The sequence below is a fragment of the Halyomorpha halys genome, unplaced genomic scaffold (assembly GCF_000696795.3).
Source record: "Halyomorpha halys isolate HHAL.00 unplaced genomic scaffold, Hhal_1.1 Scaffold579.1, whole genome shotgun sequence".
NCBI lineage: Eukaryota > Metazoa > Arthropoda > Insecta > Hemiptera > Pentatomidae > Halyomorpha > Halyomorpha halys.
The window spans coordinates 277,393-291,971 of record NW_027112775.1 but is presented as its reverse complement, the minus strand read 5'-3'; the positions used below and the strand labels follow the sequence as shown (position 1 = coordinate 291,971).

The 14,579-nt window shown below is 28.1% G+C and overlaps 1 protein-coding gene across 1 annotated transcript in view; it reads right to left on the bottom strand.

Moving 5' to 3' along the window:
* Positions 1 to 14,579, bottom strand: part of LOC106684417 (metabotropic glycine receptor) — a gene marked incomplete in the record, with an annotated part of 252,339 nt that overhangs the window by 58,404 nt on the left and 179,356 nt on the right. Inside the window, 1 exon segment of the mRNA XM_067050546.1 lies at positions 5,218 to 5,356. Coding sequence (XP_066906647.1) covers positions 5,218 to 5,356 — 139 coding nt within the window.

Here is a 14,579-nt window from a genome sequence, read left to right as displayed (position 1 = left end):
GTCGTCCCTAAATTTAATTTAATTTTTTAAATATAGTATGAATTATTACTTAGATAACTATTAATTATTGCTATTAAATGTGGTAGGCTGTTTAAATATTTGACAATAAAAAGTGTTTATTTCTAAAAAAATATATATATTCATGTTTATAAAATTTGATTATATTCCTTATCACTAAATTTATTTCGTAGAGAATCCATGAAAAGAATCTTTGAAAATTAATATTTTTTAGTTAAAGCTCCTTACTTCGTGAAAAATCAAGTCATCCATGATGACCTCAATGTCCCATATGTTGCCGATTTGGCCAAAACCAAATACCATTCCTTCCATGAAAAACTTCCCAACCACCCAAATCCACTTGTTTCTAACCTGGCTTCTCCTTCATTACCTAATAATCCTCCTAGGCGTTTGAAAAGAAGACGGCCTCGGGGTCTTCTCCTCTAGAAATGTTATTGGAATTCTATGAATGGGTAGTTTCTCGATATGTTTGTATCATGTCACTATCTAGCCTACAGCAAATTTACTTGTTATATATATATATTATACAGTTGTAAATAACAATAAATATATGATTAAAAAAAAATATATATATATATTTTAGAAAAGTAATACAACCTGTAGGTGGCCTAGCTCTTCGATGACTATTTAAATAAAATATAAAATTAATGTCTAAAAGAGTGATCTTTGGTTAGTCGACCTAAATAGCCATATAAGGAAAAAACTATTGAGTGTTTTTTTTTTTTTTTTTTTTTTTTTTTTAATGAGCGATTATTTCTCGAAAAGTAGTTTACGTTGAAACGACAAAGTTTTTCACCTTCCCGTTTAAAGTTTAACAAACTACTTTCGGTCTAGCGAACTTCAAGAGGAAAGACAAACACAATTACTTTCTGCATCGTTCCTAGTATTTCTTGTAATAAATTGTGTTTTTTTTTTTGTTTCTTTGTTTCTTTATATTTAAAATTTTTTTTAAAAACTTTAACTGAGAATAAAAAGTGCCTTTCTCCAAACCCTCTGTAGCCATTCCAGCTCTGAACTATAAACATTATAATGGCCAATGTGTTCTGTATTAGAGAATTGGTTCATGTTATGTTTCCCTCATCGGCTCCTAAGGTGTCTCCAATAGCCAGGTTTTAGGATAGACCCTTCGAGTCATCAGATAGGTAATTAACCCACCAAACAAATTGATTAAAGCTATCAACTACCGGAGTTGAAGGTACTATGTAGTAGCGGGTCTTGACTTCATCCGTCTATTGACTCCTAATGCTTTCAAATGATCCTCGGCGTCATATGCCCACAGTTCATTTGGTAGGAAAACTCTTCTTTTGCCATCTAAAGAGTCATGAAAGACCTTGATCGACGTTCCTCCATCAGACATTCTTATATGGCTTGACCATTCTATTTGGCTTGCATTAATAAATTGGACTACATGAGTATATATTATCCAGTTTAGCTTCAATACGAAGTCTTGATATCTTTGCTTTAAGATCAAGAACTGGATCATAAATTTTTCTTAAAATCTGTCACTGAAATATATAAAGGGGATCCCCAGGTACAATGAGAGGGGAGCACAAAATACCTATTTTTATGTACTATTTTTTCTAGAAATATATAAAAAAAAATTTATTGTCCGTTTCATTATATTTTTCATCTAGTTTTGAGAAGTTTTTCAAATAAAGTTAGCTAATAAGAAATTTTTTTTTTCTCAGATTCGACTGCTCCTGTAGTCCTGAAGTAGGCAAATACAAAAAACCATTTTTTTTAATAATTTATTTATTGTTATTTACAACTGTGTACACATATATACAACAAGTAAATTTACTGTAGGTGACATAGTGACATGATAAAAACATGTGGAGAATCTACCCACTGATAGAACTCCAATAACATTTCTAGAGGAGAAGATCTCGAGGCCATCTTCTTTTCAGACGCCTAGGAGGATTATTAGGCAATGAAGGAGAAGCCAGGTTAGAAACAAGTGGATTTGGGAGGTAAACCAATTTTAAATATTTTTCTGTAATATTTTGAGAAAGTTGCTTGCGGCACCCACTAAGGGAACCGTTATTCTAGACAAACAAAAAAAATTTCGTTTAATTTAGTTCTCTATTTTTTAAAACAACTTTTGGGAATGGATGTTTTCTTTTGAACAGTTGTTTCTCTTTTGATATCTAGGAAATTATTGAACTAACCGTCTATAATAGTAACATCGAACAGCTATTTAACTGAAATAACAGAATTTATTTCTAAATGTTTTTATTGAAGAGTAATAATACAATCTGATACAATTTGGGGTAATATGTATTAGCGTTCTAAGTATCTATGCAAGCGATATATACAGAAAACAAAAAGCGAAAGGATAAAAATGTAAATGAAAATTATATTACTCACAAAAAAAATATATAGTAATTATATTAAAATTAAATAAATTGAATAACAAGAAAATATGTACAAACAAATTGGTATAAAAATAAAACTGTTTAAATAATAACAAAATAATTCATATACAAGATAAAGAAAATTAGGCTTAAGTAACAATAAAATAAATACACATTCTAAAAAAATATTTATATGCAGCCCTGAAAATTCCGAACAAAGCTTTGCCACTTTCATGTGGATGGCAAAGCAGGGCTCCAAGAGATCCTAGCACCTCTCTCCTATGTATCAGATATCCCAAGAGGCACATTCATAATATTTTTATTTCGGAATTTGAAAAAAAGTTGACTCCGAAAATTTTGAAAATGATTTTGTCCACAATGCATTATACATCAGGAGAAATTTATGCTTTAAAAAAATTGAGGCTTTTTTAGCCATGGTCCATCAAAACTGTGAACTTAAAAATAAAGGTAAGACATAGTAAAGAATACTTTTTAACAGATAATAAAAAAGTACTTACACCTAATCAATTATTAGTATTCCAAATAGAATAATAATATTCAGGATTATCTTTTCTTTTTTATTATTATATGTAGGATTATTAAGGTGTATGAATAAGGGAAGTTCCGAAACGTACAACTATGAAGAAAAATATAAAAAAGTTTATATCCATCTTTGGAAGTTTTTTTAACCTCAAATAATTATAGCGAATAATAATAATAACATTAAGCTTTATTGACATCAATATTTGACCCTTTGGAGGAATTTTAATGGAATTGGCAACAGCAAAAAAAAAATGAGTTCAAACCTATAAATTTACAAAAATAAATCAATACAGATAAAATTTCTCTATATAAAATTAATTAACAATGTAGGCCGAAGATATTTATTTTCTTTAATTATATTATTTCAAAAATTTTTTGAGACAAGGTAATATTTATTAAATAAATCAATTTTATCCAAATCAGTCTCAACACTTTATTTATTCATTTGTCCAACATTTCGGCCTTTCTAGCCATCTTCAGGGACATCTTAACTTAACTTAAATTATATGGTGTGGTGTTTTATACTGTGGACAATCTTATAGAAAAAATAAATGAATGGTTTTAAAATTTAAATAAAGAGGTTTTAACTTTAAATAAAGAAATTGACCTGGGCAGAATAGCCTGCAAATAGAAAATATAAATTAATGTGAGTAAGGATTTTTATATTGAAGATGTCCCTGAAGATGGCTAGAAAGGCCGAAACGTTGGACAAATGAATAAATAAAGTGTTGAGACTGATTTGGATAAAATTGATTTATTTAATAAATATTAATTTTCTTTATTTATTATATAAATTATTGTGCTATTTTCAGTTACTAACCAATTCATTTAAAACATCTTGGTTATATTCAGCTGGTAAAACTGATTAGAGGAAAATATATGAGTAAATCTACGATACGCGAAAAACATATAGTCTACAAAATATTCTGTACCGAGTTCAGAAAAGTTTAGGTAAAATATATGGTTTAAAAAATAAAACAAACAAATTAATTGAAGGTGAGGGGTTAATCAATAAGTACATTTTTATTTTTTGTAATTCTGATTATGTTCGCTACCATATAGAAAAATAAAAATGATGTAAATTTGTCTGTTTCATGTAGAAAATGATATTTTATATAAAGATACGGTATCTGCCCTATTATAAATATAGTGATAAATAAGTGTGTATTTTGAGTCAAGACAACTGCATAATACTCTTAATTTGGTAGCTTATCAATATCTGGTATGATTTTTGGTATGCTAATATCCAGTATCATCAGAACTACTAAAAAAAAAATAAAAAAATTTCTTGGATTTAAATATCGCCTTTGGTTCATATACTATTTAGTAAATACCTGCTTAGTAAAATATTTTATTTTAAAATTTTCATATCATAATAAATTACTACAGAATATAAATTATTTCTGCTTTAAGCACTATGGTTCATAATATTATTTTTTTTAAAAAAAACTTACCAATTTTACTTTTTTTTTCGGTCAAGACTCCCATTGGAGTCCTTTACAGCCAAACCATGGTTGGGTGTCAAAGTTTTTCATTTTGTGGGACCGCCACTCAATGAAAAAAGTCAATATTTTACTTCAGAATGTTCATAATTTGATAGAGAATATTTCTTTCTCTATGTGAAAAAATTAAATTTGCATTACTTAAAAAAAAAAAATTTTCTTTGATTGATATTTGATTAACGTAAAGCACTGCATTTTACATTAAAATTTTCATAAATTCATACAGACAATTTTATAGTAATTGTTTTGCGAATCGTACATTCATTACTGTAAATTCCTTAAGTCAATATAATTTTCTGGATATAACCTAAAAGTATTAAATGATTTTGTTAGTAGATAAGGGTAGTTTAATTTTTTTTATTGAGGATGAAAATTTCTCTGAGAGCTTTGATAATATAAAAAAAGTCGTTTGTGAAGATATAAAACAAAAACTGATTGAGATAAAACAATAAAATAGTTATTTTGATCAGTATTATCAGTTAGACCGACTGATACATTTATTTATATAACTTTTGTTTAAATAATATCTCAATAATAAAGGAAGCAAACACTGATAATGAACCGATAATATTATTATTGAGCTTATATTTTTTGATTTTTAAGATGCCATTTCTGAATGGTTCAAATAAAATACAGATACATAACGATCTTGATTGAAATTGAAACAATTTCTAATAATTATAATTATCATTTTCCACTTGGATAATAATATAATATAGTTATTAATACATCAAAGTATATTATAGTTATCATACTATATACATAATAAATATTTGTAGATGTATACATATATTACTTACATGGATATGTTGAGGAACAATGACAGAAGAAACTCGTTGTAAATAGCCAAGGATATGAATTTGCTTTCGTTGAATTCAGACGGAGCTTTGCGGACGACTATGCACAGGCGGATTCCCCAGATGAGAAAAAGAACTTCAACTGAAACATTAATTAAAGGTTATAACACTTACATGAAAACTCTGTAGTGTAGAAAAAAAGGAATAAATTAAAATATTTGTATTTAGTTTGTAGAATTGATTGTAAAAGAAAACTGTGAGAAAAAAGAAGAAAAAAATGTTTTCTTTCTACTTTATTATATTATGTAAAAATATGTAATTTATATATGTTCGATCACGGATTGATTAGTATGTAATGTAGCAACCCGATGTTTTTGGGCATTATGATTGAATAAAGCATTTTTCTCTCTATGATACTACGAATGAAAAATTAATTTTTTGTAGTGTTTTGAAACAGCTGCAATTTTTATACCCCCCCCCCCCAACTATGGTTGGCAGTCATCAATGACTATTAACTATATGTATTTTTTATTAATTTAATCAAAAATTTAGGTGAAATGGCTTTTTTTCTCTGGGCTCTTAGACTATTAGACTTCTCAGAATTACCTCAGATCTGCACTTGAGAGAGGTTTTCTATGTATAGTTAATGCTTAATTTTTTGTAGTTTGCTAGATGATTGATTCCACTGTTCTCTTAAGACTCTTTTGTATTGAGGACTCCAATCAGCAGTGGTGGTTAAATATATTGCTGTGTCTCGTTCGTTTTTTTTTCCGGCGAGATTTACTGCCCTGTTTGCAGCTTCATTTCGAGGGATACCACAATGCGAGGTAAACGCTGCCGCAATATTTCTATCCAGAGACTCCTTGATTTCTCAGAGACAGTTATTATTTTTCCAGGCAATAGCATTGTTGGAGCTTTATTTTCTGAAACATTTCTTTAACCCGCGTCAATGAACTACGGTTTAAGAAAAAAAGTAAAAAAATATTTATTTCTTTATATATAATTTAATTTCTTGTTTAAGGCTGGTTTTTTTCTCAATTAAAATTAAAAATATCCATATAGTCACAACAAGTTTATTTTCTTATAACTCCTACGTTTCGGCCATTCACAAGGATATCTTATTTAACAAATTCATTAAAAAGTTGTAGGCTATTCTGTCTTTGTCAAAATATATCTTAGTCTATCAACCTATTTTTATTCACCATTTTGCTTATTCTAATTTTATTAATTTTACACTATCTACTACTAACTTATTAATTGTTGATAAAGTGATTGGTTAGACTGTAGTCGATAGTGTAAATTTAATAAAATTAGGATAATTAAAATAGTAAATAAAAATAAGTTGATAGACTAGGCTATATTTTGACATAAGGAGAAAAGCTTCCATCCTTTTAATGACTTTGTTAGGTTTGGCCGAAACGTAGAATTTATAAGAAGAGAAACATGTTCAGACTATATACATTTTTTAATTATACTATTTATTTTTATTATTTCAGAGAAAAAAAAAAATAAGAGTATTGTAAATTTAATTTACAACGTATATTACATGTATTGAATATAGCAACAGTTTTATATTGAGGTATATATAACAACCGTTGCTGCGTTATTTATTCAAGAAAAGAGAAATTAAGTTCTTGGAATTGTTTTTAAGTTTAATATAAATTAAAATAATTAGGTCCTTAATGCATTTTAGAAGATTAAAAATTGAAGAGAAATTTTTTTTTTTTGCAATATTAAAACATATTCCTGGGAAAACAAAAGATAGATATTTGGAATAGAATTTTTTTAATGATTATTATTACTTTGAACATGTTTTAAAAAAAATAATATTCAATAAATATTTCTAGTAGTGCTAATTTATAGTAAAACTATGGTATTTACACATAAGTTTTGTAAATGGCCAACATTTATTTTAAAAAGTTTAGGAGATTTATATTGGTCCGATGATTGGTAATTTGTTATATAATTAAACAATATTCTTACCAATATATTTTAATATTGTATAAAAATATTAAATATCTTCGATCATCTTTTATGATTTTTTAAAAATAAACAAATTAATAAAAGATTAAATCTAGAAGAAAAAAACATGTTTAAGTAAGATCTAGACTCTTCCAAGTACCTACCTTCAGTTAGCAGAATTTTTAGATCGTACTATGTTATTATACAAATGACTTTTTTTTTTTTTTTTGGAAAAATGAGTAGCAGTTTCTATGATAATTGTCAAAAAATATGCACAAAATGTTGATTTCTCGTTTTTCGGTAAAAAGCTTTTGGTTTATGAAAAGAATATATCTCAGAAACTATAAGACGTACAGTATATACAGTACTGACGTATAGTATATAGTACTGACGTATGCCTATTCTGGTACTGGTACTGGCATTTGGTGGGGAGAATAAGTCCGGCAAGTTGGCCTGGTGATCCTCTTTGCAAACACCTGGTGGCTACCTAGGTTGCCGCCGCGTACTAACCAAGGTGGGAGTGTCAAGATTCATTCTTCAGACCCGTCGAAAAATGAATGTTAACTGCCCCAGGTGGGAATCGAACCCACAACGTTCCGAACCGAGCCGCACTGGGACCTGCGCCCCAACCCGCACGGCCGTCACGTCCCTTAGATGCCTATTCACATCCAAATCAAATCTTGTCATATTTACTATAATGATATCTTCGTTAGAGTAGCAGTTTTCATGATATTCGTTGAAACAAACCCACAAAATATTAATATTAATTTATATAATTAATATATGGAAAAAGAAGGTCTCTTTTTGAATAACTACATCTCTAGAACTATTGAACATAATTACATAATAACTCTATTAGAGCTCATATTTTATGAAATTTACCCTACTTTAGCTAATGTATTGATATGAATGAATATATGAAGTTTTTTTTGTGTTGTGAACAACCAAGGATATTAAGCTTCAAATGAAAAATGAGCTAAAGTTTTATTCAATATTTTGAATATTATAAACTTCGGGGAGCGTGCACCTTGAATAATGTAATATTTAGTTTTTGACGAATTTACATTATTCCTTGTATAGTCTACATAAAAATTGAACCATTTTCAAACAAAAAATAACGGACGAATTTTTAAAATATTTTTTATACTTGAAAGAGCTCAAAAATGAATTTTAGAAAACTTTTGATACAGCCGCCATTTTTTATTCCTACTAACCATAGTTGGCCGTCATTATTTTCAGCACTTAACAACATATAGTTTTATTACAGTATTAAAAAATAAGTGTGAAATAACTTTTTCTCCTCTATGAAACTGTGAGAACCAGACATGCAACTTCAAGTTCTAAATTGTTAGTTTTATTTACAGCCAATTGGATCGGGAATTACAAATAGAGACAATAGAGGATTAAATCAAAAAATATTCACGAAGTTCCACTCCCAGTTACCTACAGTTAAAGGAGCAGTAACTTGAGAAACCCAACCACAACCCGAAGACTGAAGCCCAGGCTGCTGCAGGGTATCCTGTTGTAAGTTCTACATTAATCAGTTCTGTTAATGTTACTCTAAAATACTATTTTATCTTAACTTTTTTTTTTCCTCTTCACCTGTTTCTTAAATTCACTTTCTTATTTTTTTTTCAATTAGAAGTCAATTATTTATTTTGCTAAATGCATAAATGTCATTGTTTTTGTCATTAAATTTACTTTTATATTTTATTAACAATTGTTATTTTATTCTATTTATTTTTTCTTAGTTTTTTTTTTATTTATATCGTTGTATATAATTATGGGTGTCTTTTGTACGAGACTCTTGTATTATTGGCAGGAAAAAATTTATATTTGTTATATTTAAGTCGAAAAACCCTAAAATTCGATTTTTTATGGTAATTAATAATTGTTTAATGCTCACACCTCACCACATTTTAAAATTTAGTTTAAGGAATAAAATATGTTAATATTACTTATAATTAAACTTTATTTTGATCAATGCAATTAAATTTAAAAATGGTTTTACTTGGGCGAAACATTGTTATAATGAAAATGTGTTAACAAAATAACATTTTTCTTTAACATTATAAATCCAAATTATTATTTTAAGCTTCTAAGTATTTAATTAAATCCTGTTTAATTAATATTTCACATTTTACTTAAATTAATTGCCCGCTATATTAGCTGAAGTATACGCTACCCGTAAGCTGAAAATCAGAAGGTAGGGAATTAGTAGTAGCTTTTAAGGGAATTACCAGTTGCTTGCGTAGCTATCACATGTAGATTACTTTTTGCTATTGACACAGGCAAGTATGTAAATAATGTTCTTGTTAGTGGTGTGTGCGAACTGCTCAAATATAATTATAAATGAAGGAAATGGATAGAGTCAGATCATACTTAATTTTCTTACTACGGGATCAATATTAGGGATCTATCGGATTATTTCCTTTATAAAAACAATTGGTATTTATTAAAGATTCATAAAAGTTTGGAGTTAAAAAAATATTTAAAAGAAAATTAAAAATATTAGCCTAAAAAAATTATTAAGAGATAAAAACAACTTTTTTTGAACCCCCATTTAATTTATTCATATATAAAAAAAGTTTTCATTCTAATATACTACTTTTTAAAGTAATGTTTCGGGTCATTAGCCATTTTCGAATATTTCTAAAAAAAAAATTTCGTAGTCTATGAAACACTATATTGTGCATACAATTTAAAAAAAAAAAAAATTTATTATTGATTCCGATGCCAGATTTTTTTGGGGGAGGGGAGAAATTCTTTTTAAAATTCATAAAACACATAATTTGTAAAAAAAAGAAATTAACTTATCCTATTTATTTGTAAAAAAAAAATTTACTCTTTTTAATAAATTTAACAATTTAAGTAGTATTTATTTTTTCAGATGTGCCACTATTTAAGCAGAACAGCGATATAGATATGTTAATTATATATTAATATTAAAATATATTATATGTTCTTTATATTACTCCTATATTAAGCCTTAAAGAGAAACACGGCGCGAAAACAACGCCTGAAAACTTCATCTTAGCTTTTCTTTGTTATGATTATGCGTAAGTTTGGTGATGGCGCTTATATTGCCAGATCTCAAAGTTTTTTCACATGTAATTAATTCTAACTTGAATACTACACAGAATGATAATATTGTTCCTATTATGAATCCTACGGTAATTTACACGTTCGTAAATGTGCGTTAACTGGAAGTATCTGCTTACAGGAACATGAGTTCACAAGAACACCACGAAAATATTTGTCTGAAGATTGTGAAAACTGTATTGTTTCACGTGTCAAGTTCTTTGCAACTCTGACGAGATCTCACTTGAAGCCTATTGCATCTACTTAGTCCATGAAGATACCACAACTATATTCAGTAATCCATCTTCTATTTTAGTAAGTTATTCGAGCTTTCTTAAATTTTAATATTTTATTTGGATGAAGAATTAAGAAGGAAGAGAAAGAAGAAGGATGTAAAGTTTAATAATTTAATTTTAATTTGAGTAATTTGGCATTATTCCTTTATTTCAACTATGCTCACTTATTTTCCTTTACAGATGTATTACATCCTACATCATTATATGACAATTAATTAATTATGTTTCCTTAACAAATGTATTTTTTGCAATAATGTTTTAATAAAAATACTACATTAAAAAAAAAATGTATTACAAATGAATCTAACCCTTTAAAATCCAGCTTTTTCCCCAAATTTCAGATGTTCTTGGATAAAATATTTTTGAATTTTCTGACAATGACAGAAATATATTTAAAACATATAGTAGAAATATTGCCATTATCTAATATTGCATTTATAGTTTTCAGGTGTTTTGATTATATATTAGTGGTTTTCAATCGATGTTTAATCTTTCCCTATGCGACTTAAACGGTTTATTCCTCTTTAAATTACTCATCTGTTTTTTTTCTTTTTTTACATCAAACAAACTTGATTAAAGTTTCATGAAGCTATGAGAATTTTTTTTGTGTCATTAACCAAACCCAAAGCTTATTAAATGTTTATTTTAAAATTTCCTAACTTAATTTCCTAACGCTGTAAAAATATGGACTATGAAGTCAATTTTATAGATATTGAAATCCTTTTGAAACTGAAATGTTGACAAGGTAAGTTCAATATAACTTTTTTTTTTGTATGAAATGTTAACAAATAGGTGGGAAATAGAACAAGAAAAACACTGCATTCGATCTGGAAAAATAAAATAAAAGCAAAATTTACTACGTATTTTACGTTAAAAAATATGAATAAATTTCAATTTTTTTTTTAATTGCATCTAACCCTGTGAAAAAAAATTTGAATGTTCAGAGAAAACAAATTATGACGTGATTTTCGCATTTAGTGAAGACATAGAAAATTTAAGTCTTTTTTAATTATCGGTATTGTTTCAAACAACCAAAAAAAAAGTTTTAATTTCATTTTTAACGTTTTATAGTTCAATTTAATTTTTAGCTGTTAAGGAGGTAGTGATAAAAAAAAAAAAATCTAGGAACTATTGAATAATATGAAATAATGACTTTTATTTCTGTGGTGGTCCCACGAAAAGAAACCTTAAACTTCCTCCATGGTTAGAATAGGGTGGTAACCAGTAAATAACCCTTGTTTCCCTCCCATATGCCAGGAATGACAGTAAGAACCGCTCTCCCTTACTCTGATTCGTTGGTAAATTATATATGAGATTATTTTATTGTTAATATTATTTTATATTCCTGTAGAACAGATCCGTTACTTAGGAAATCATCTGGACAAACGACTATTATGGAATCCACATACAAGACTGAAACGATACGAAACTGCTCCGGTTATTACAACATTTACTAGACAAACGGTCTAAACTGCCAATCCATTACAAAACACTGATCTACATGACTATTATCAGGCCTATCTGGACATACGGAGTTGAGCTTTGGGGCTCCACTAAACCAATTCTTACTGTCCAAAATCCTTAATGGTCTTACATTGTCACGAATCAAGTCATCCATCAGGACCTCAATGTCCCATATGTTGCCGATTTGGCCAGAACCAGATACCAATCCTTCCATGATAAACTTCCCAATCACCCAAATCCACTTGTTTCTTACCTGGCTTCTCCTTCGTTACCTAATAATCTTCCTAGGCTTCTGAAAAGAATATGGTCCCGAGATCCTCTCCTCTAGAAATGATAATGGAGTTCTATCAATGGGTAGATTCTCAAGATGTTTGTATCATGTTACAATGTACTACAGCAAATTTACTTGTATATATTTTATACAGTTGTAAATAACAATAAATAAATTATTAAAAAATATATTATTTTATTTTATTTATTTATTTTCATGCACATAGTTTGATTATGTTCACTTTCTTTATCCTTTTGTTTGTATATATTTAGAGAGAGATTTTATTTATTTTTATGTACATTTATCACTATTACCTATAGCCCACAAGGCTGTGGCAGATTGTAATATCTATCAATAAATAAATGATTTTGAATCTTAAAAAAAAATATATAGATTACCCTTTTCTTCCTAACACAAGTTATAAAGGACCAAGTTATTTGAGTCTAATCGATTTCATTTAGTCGATTCAACTAACTATTATCGATTTCCCGGTGTTATTAGGTTATTAGTTCCGATTAAATATTCAAGAAAAATTTGGCATGAGCTATATTCTTTCCAAGCCAAACTAATACCTTCAAGGTAATATCTCGTAGACTACATATGTGAAATTTCGTATTAAAAACTGCCCGTTGCACGTTTCGAAGATAAATATTTCAGACGGTAAATAGCGTTGCGGTTTACTACGATAAATGGACGAGTGAGGAGAGGGGACGGGCAAACTGAAACTGATGGCAGACACCAAATAAACGTCAACTTGATGCGTAGGATTTCCCGGAGCGGAACTCGCCAAGAATTGACAATAAGGCAACCGACCAAAGTTCCTTTAGGGGCCAACCTAAACTAGTAGGGTTGGGGTACATCTCGAATCTTAATATTATATACCTACAGTCTCTGAAGTCGGTGTAGATGACTTAAGTTATTTAATTAATTTATGTCAATCAGTTCTCATCTCAACCGGTTTTAAAAGCTTGACTTTTATTTCTTAATTATCTGTATTTTTTTTATAAATATAATAATATGTTACGCTAGGGCAATAGATAATATTGATCAACGTGCACATTGGTATTTAATTTCTAATATATATAGGAAAAGATGGTTGGAGATGCGGTAAAAAAAAAATAAGTTGATGTAACTTCATCGTGCCAACGTTTCGGCTAGAAATTTATTCAGTCTAAAATTAGTAGCCGAAACGTTGGCTAAGAACAGAAAAAGTTAGCAACCAATGAATATAGAAAATAAAAAATAAACATAATGACATAAGGTAAATAATTTTACAGAATGGAATTATTAAAATAAAGTGATGAGAGAAGTGGAAAATAAAATCTATACATTGGTAATTGAATAAGTAGGTAAAATTACATAATTAAGGAAATAAAATAAAAACGAAATTATATAATGCAAAAAAATACGAATATATTAGTTATTAATAATTTAAAAATTAAAATATGGAAAGAAAAATAAAATTGAGAGAAAGAAAATATATGTAACCATAATAATAGATAAAGAGGAAAAATATTGGTAAAGTTTAACAAAAGAAATACATAGAAAAAAAAATTTGAAAACAACAATAACAATAATGGTGAACATAACTAATAACCTGGGTAAGGAAAATTGAGAAAAGAAGGGGGGGGGAAGAGAATAAAACGAACCTGTTACCTTGAAATCTAACTGCCAAGTGGTTTCTGCACCGAGAACTGACAAACTCCGAATTAGAAAATGACACGTTTGAGAATGGCGTGTTTTTAAGAGGAAACGTTACGAGTGGGTAAAAAATAAAAAGTAAAAAGTAGAAAATATTTAGAGGAAGAAAGCGTGTGAGAGGTTGAAAACAAATGTTTTTTGGAAAATGTTAAAAATATATATATGTACAAGGATGACAAAGTACAGGGAAGATGACAAATGAAATGAGTATTTAACAACAGTTAAAAAGAGGAAACATGTATAAGAGGGCAACGACAAATGTGTTAGAAACAGTTTAAGAAGTGAAATAATACGTTACAATGTGGGCGGAAAAATAAAGTAACTAAAAAAATAATTAAAAAAATAAACGTTGGCATGATTAAATAAGTTACATCAACGTATTTTTGTTTTATTTTGACCGCACCTCCAACTATTTTCTTCTCGTATAAGTCATCCACGGTCAACTATCTCTGATTATTATATATTTATTCATTTTAATATGTTGACCTCTCTATGTGTGTTTTAACGTATTTATTCATTAAATCATTTTATTTTATTAATACTATGGTTTTTTTTTTTTTTTTTTTTTTTTTTTTTTTTTTTTTTTTTTT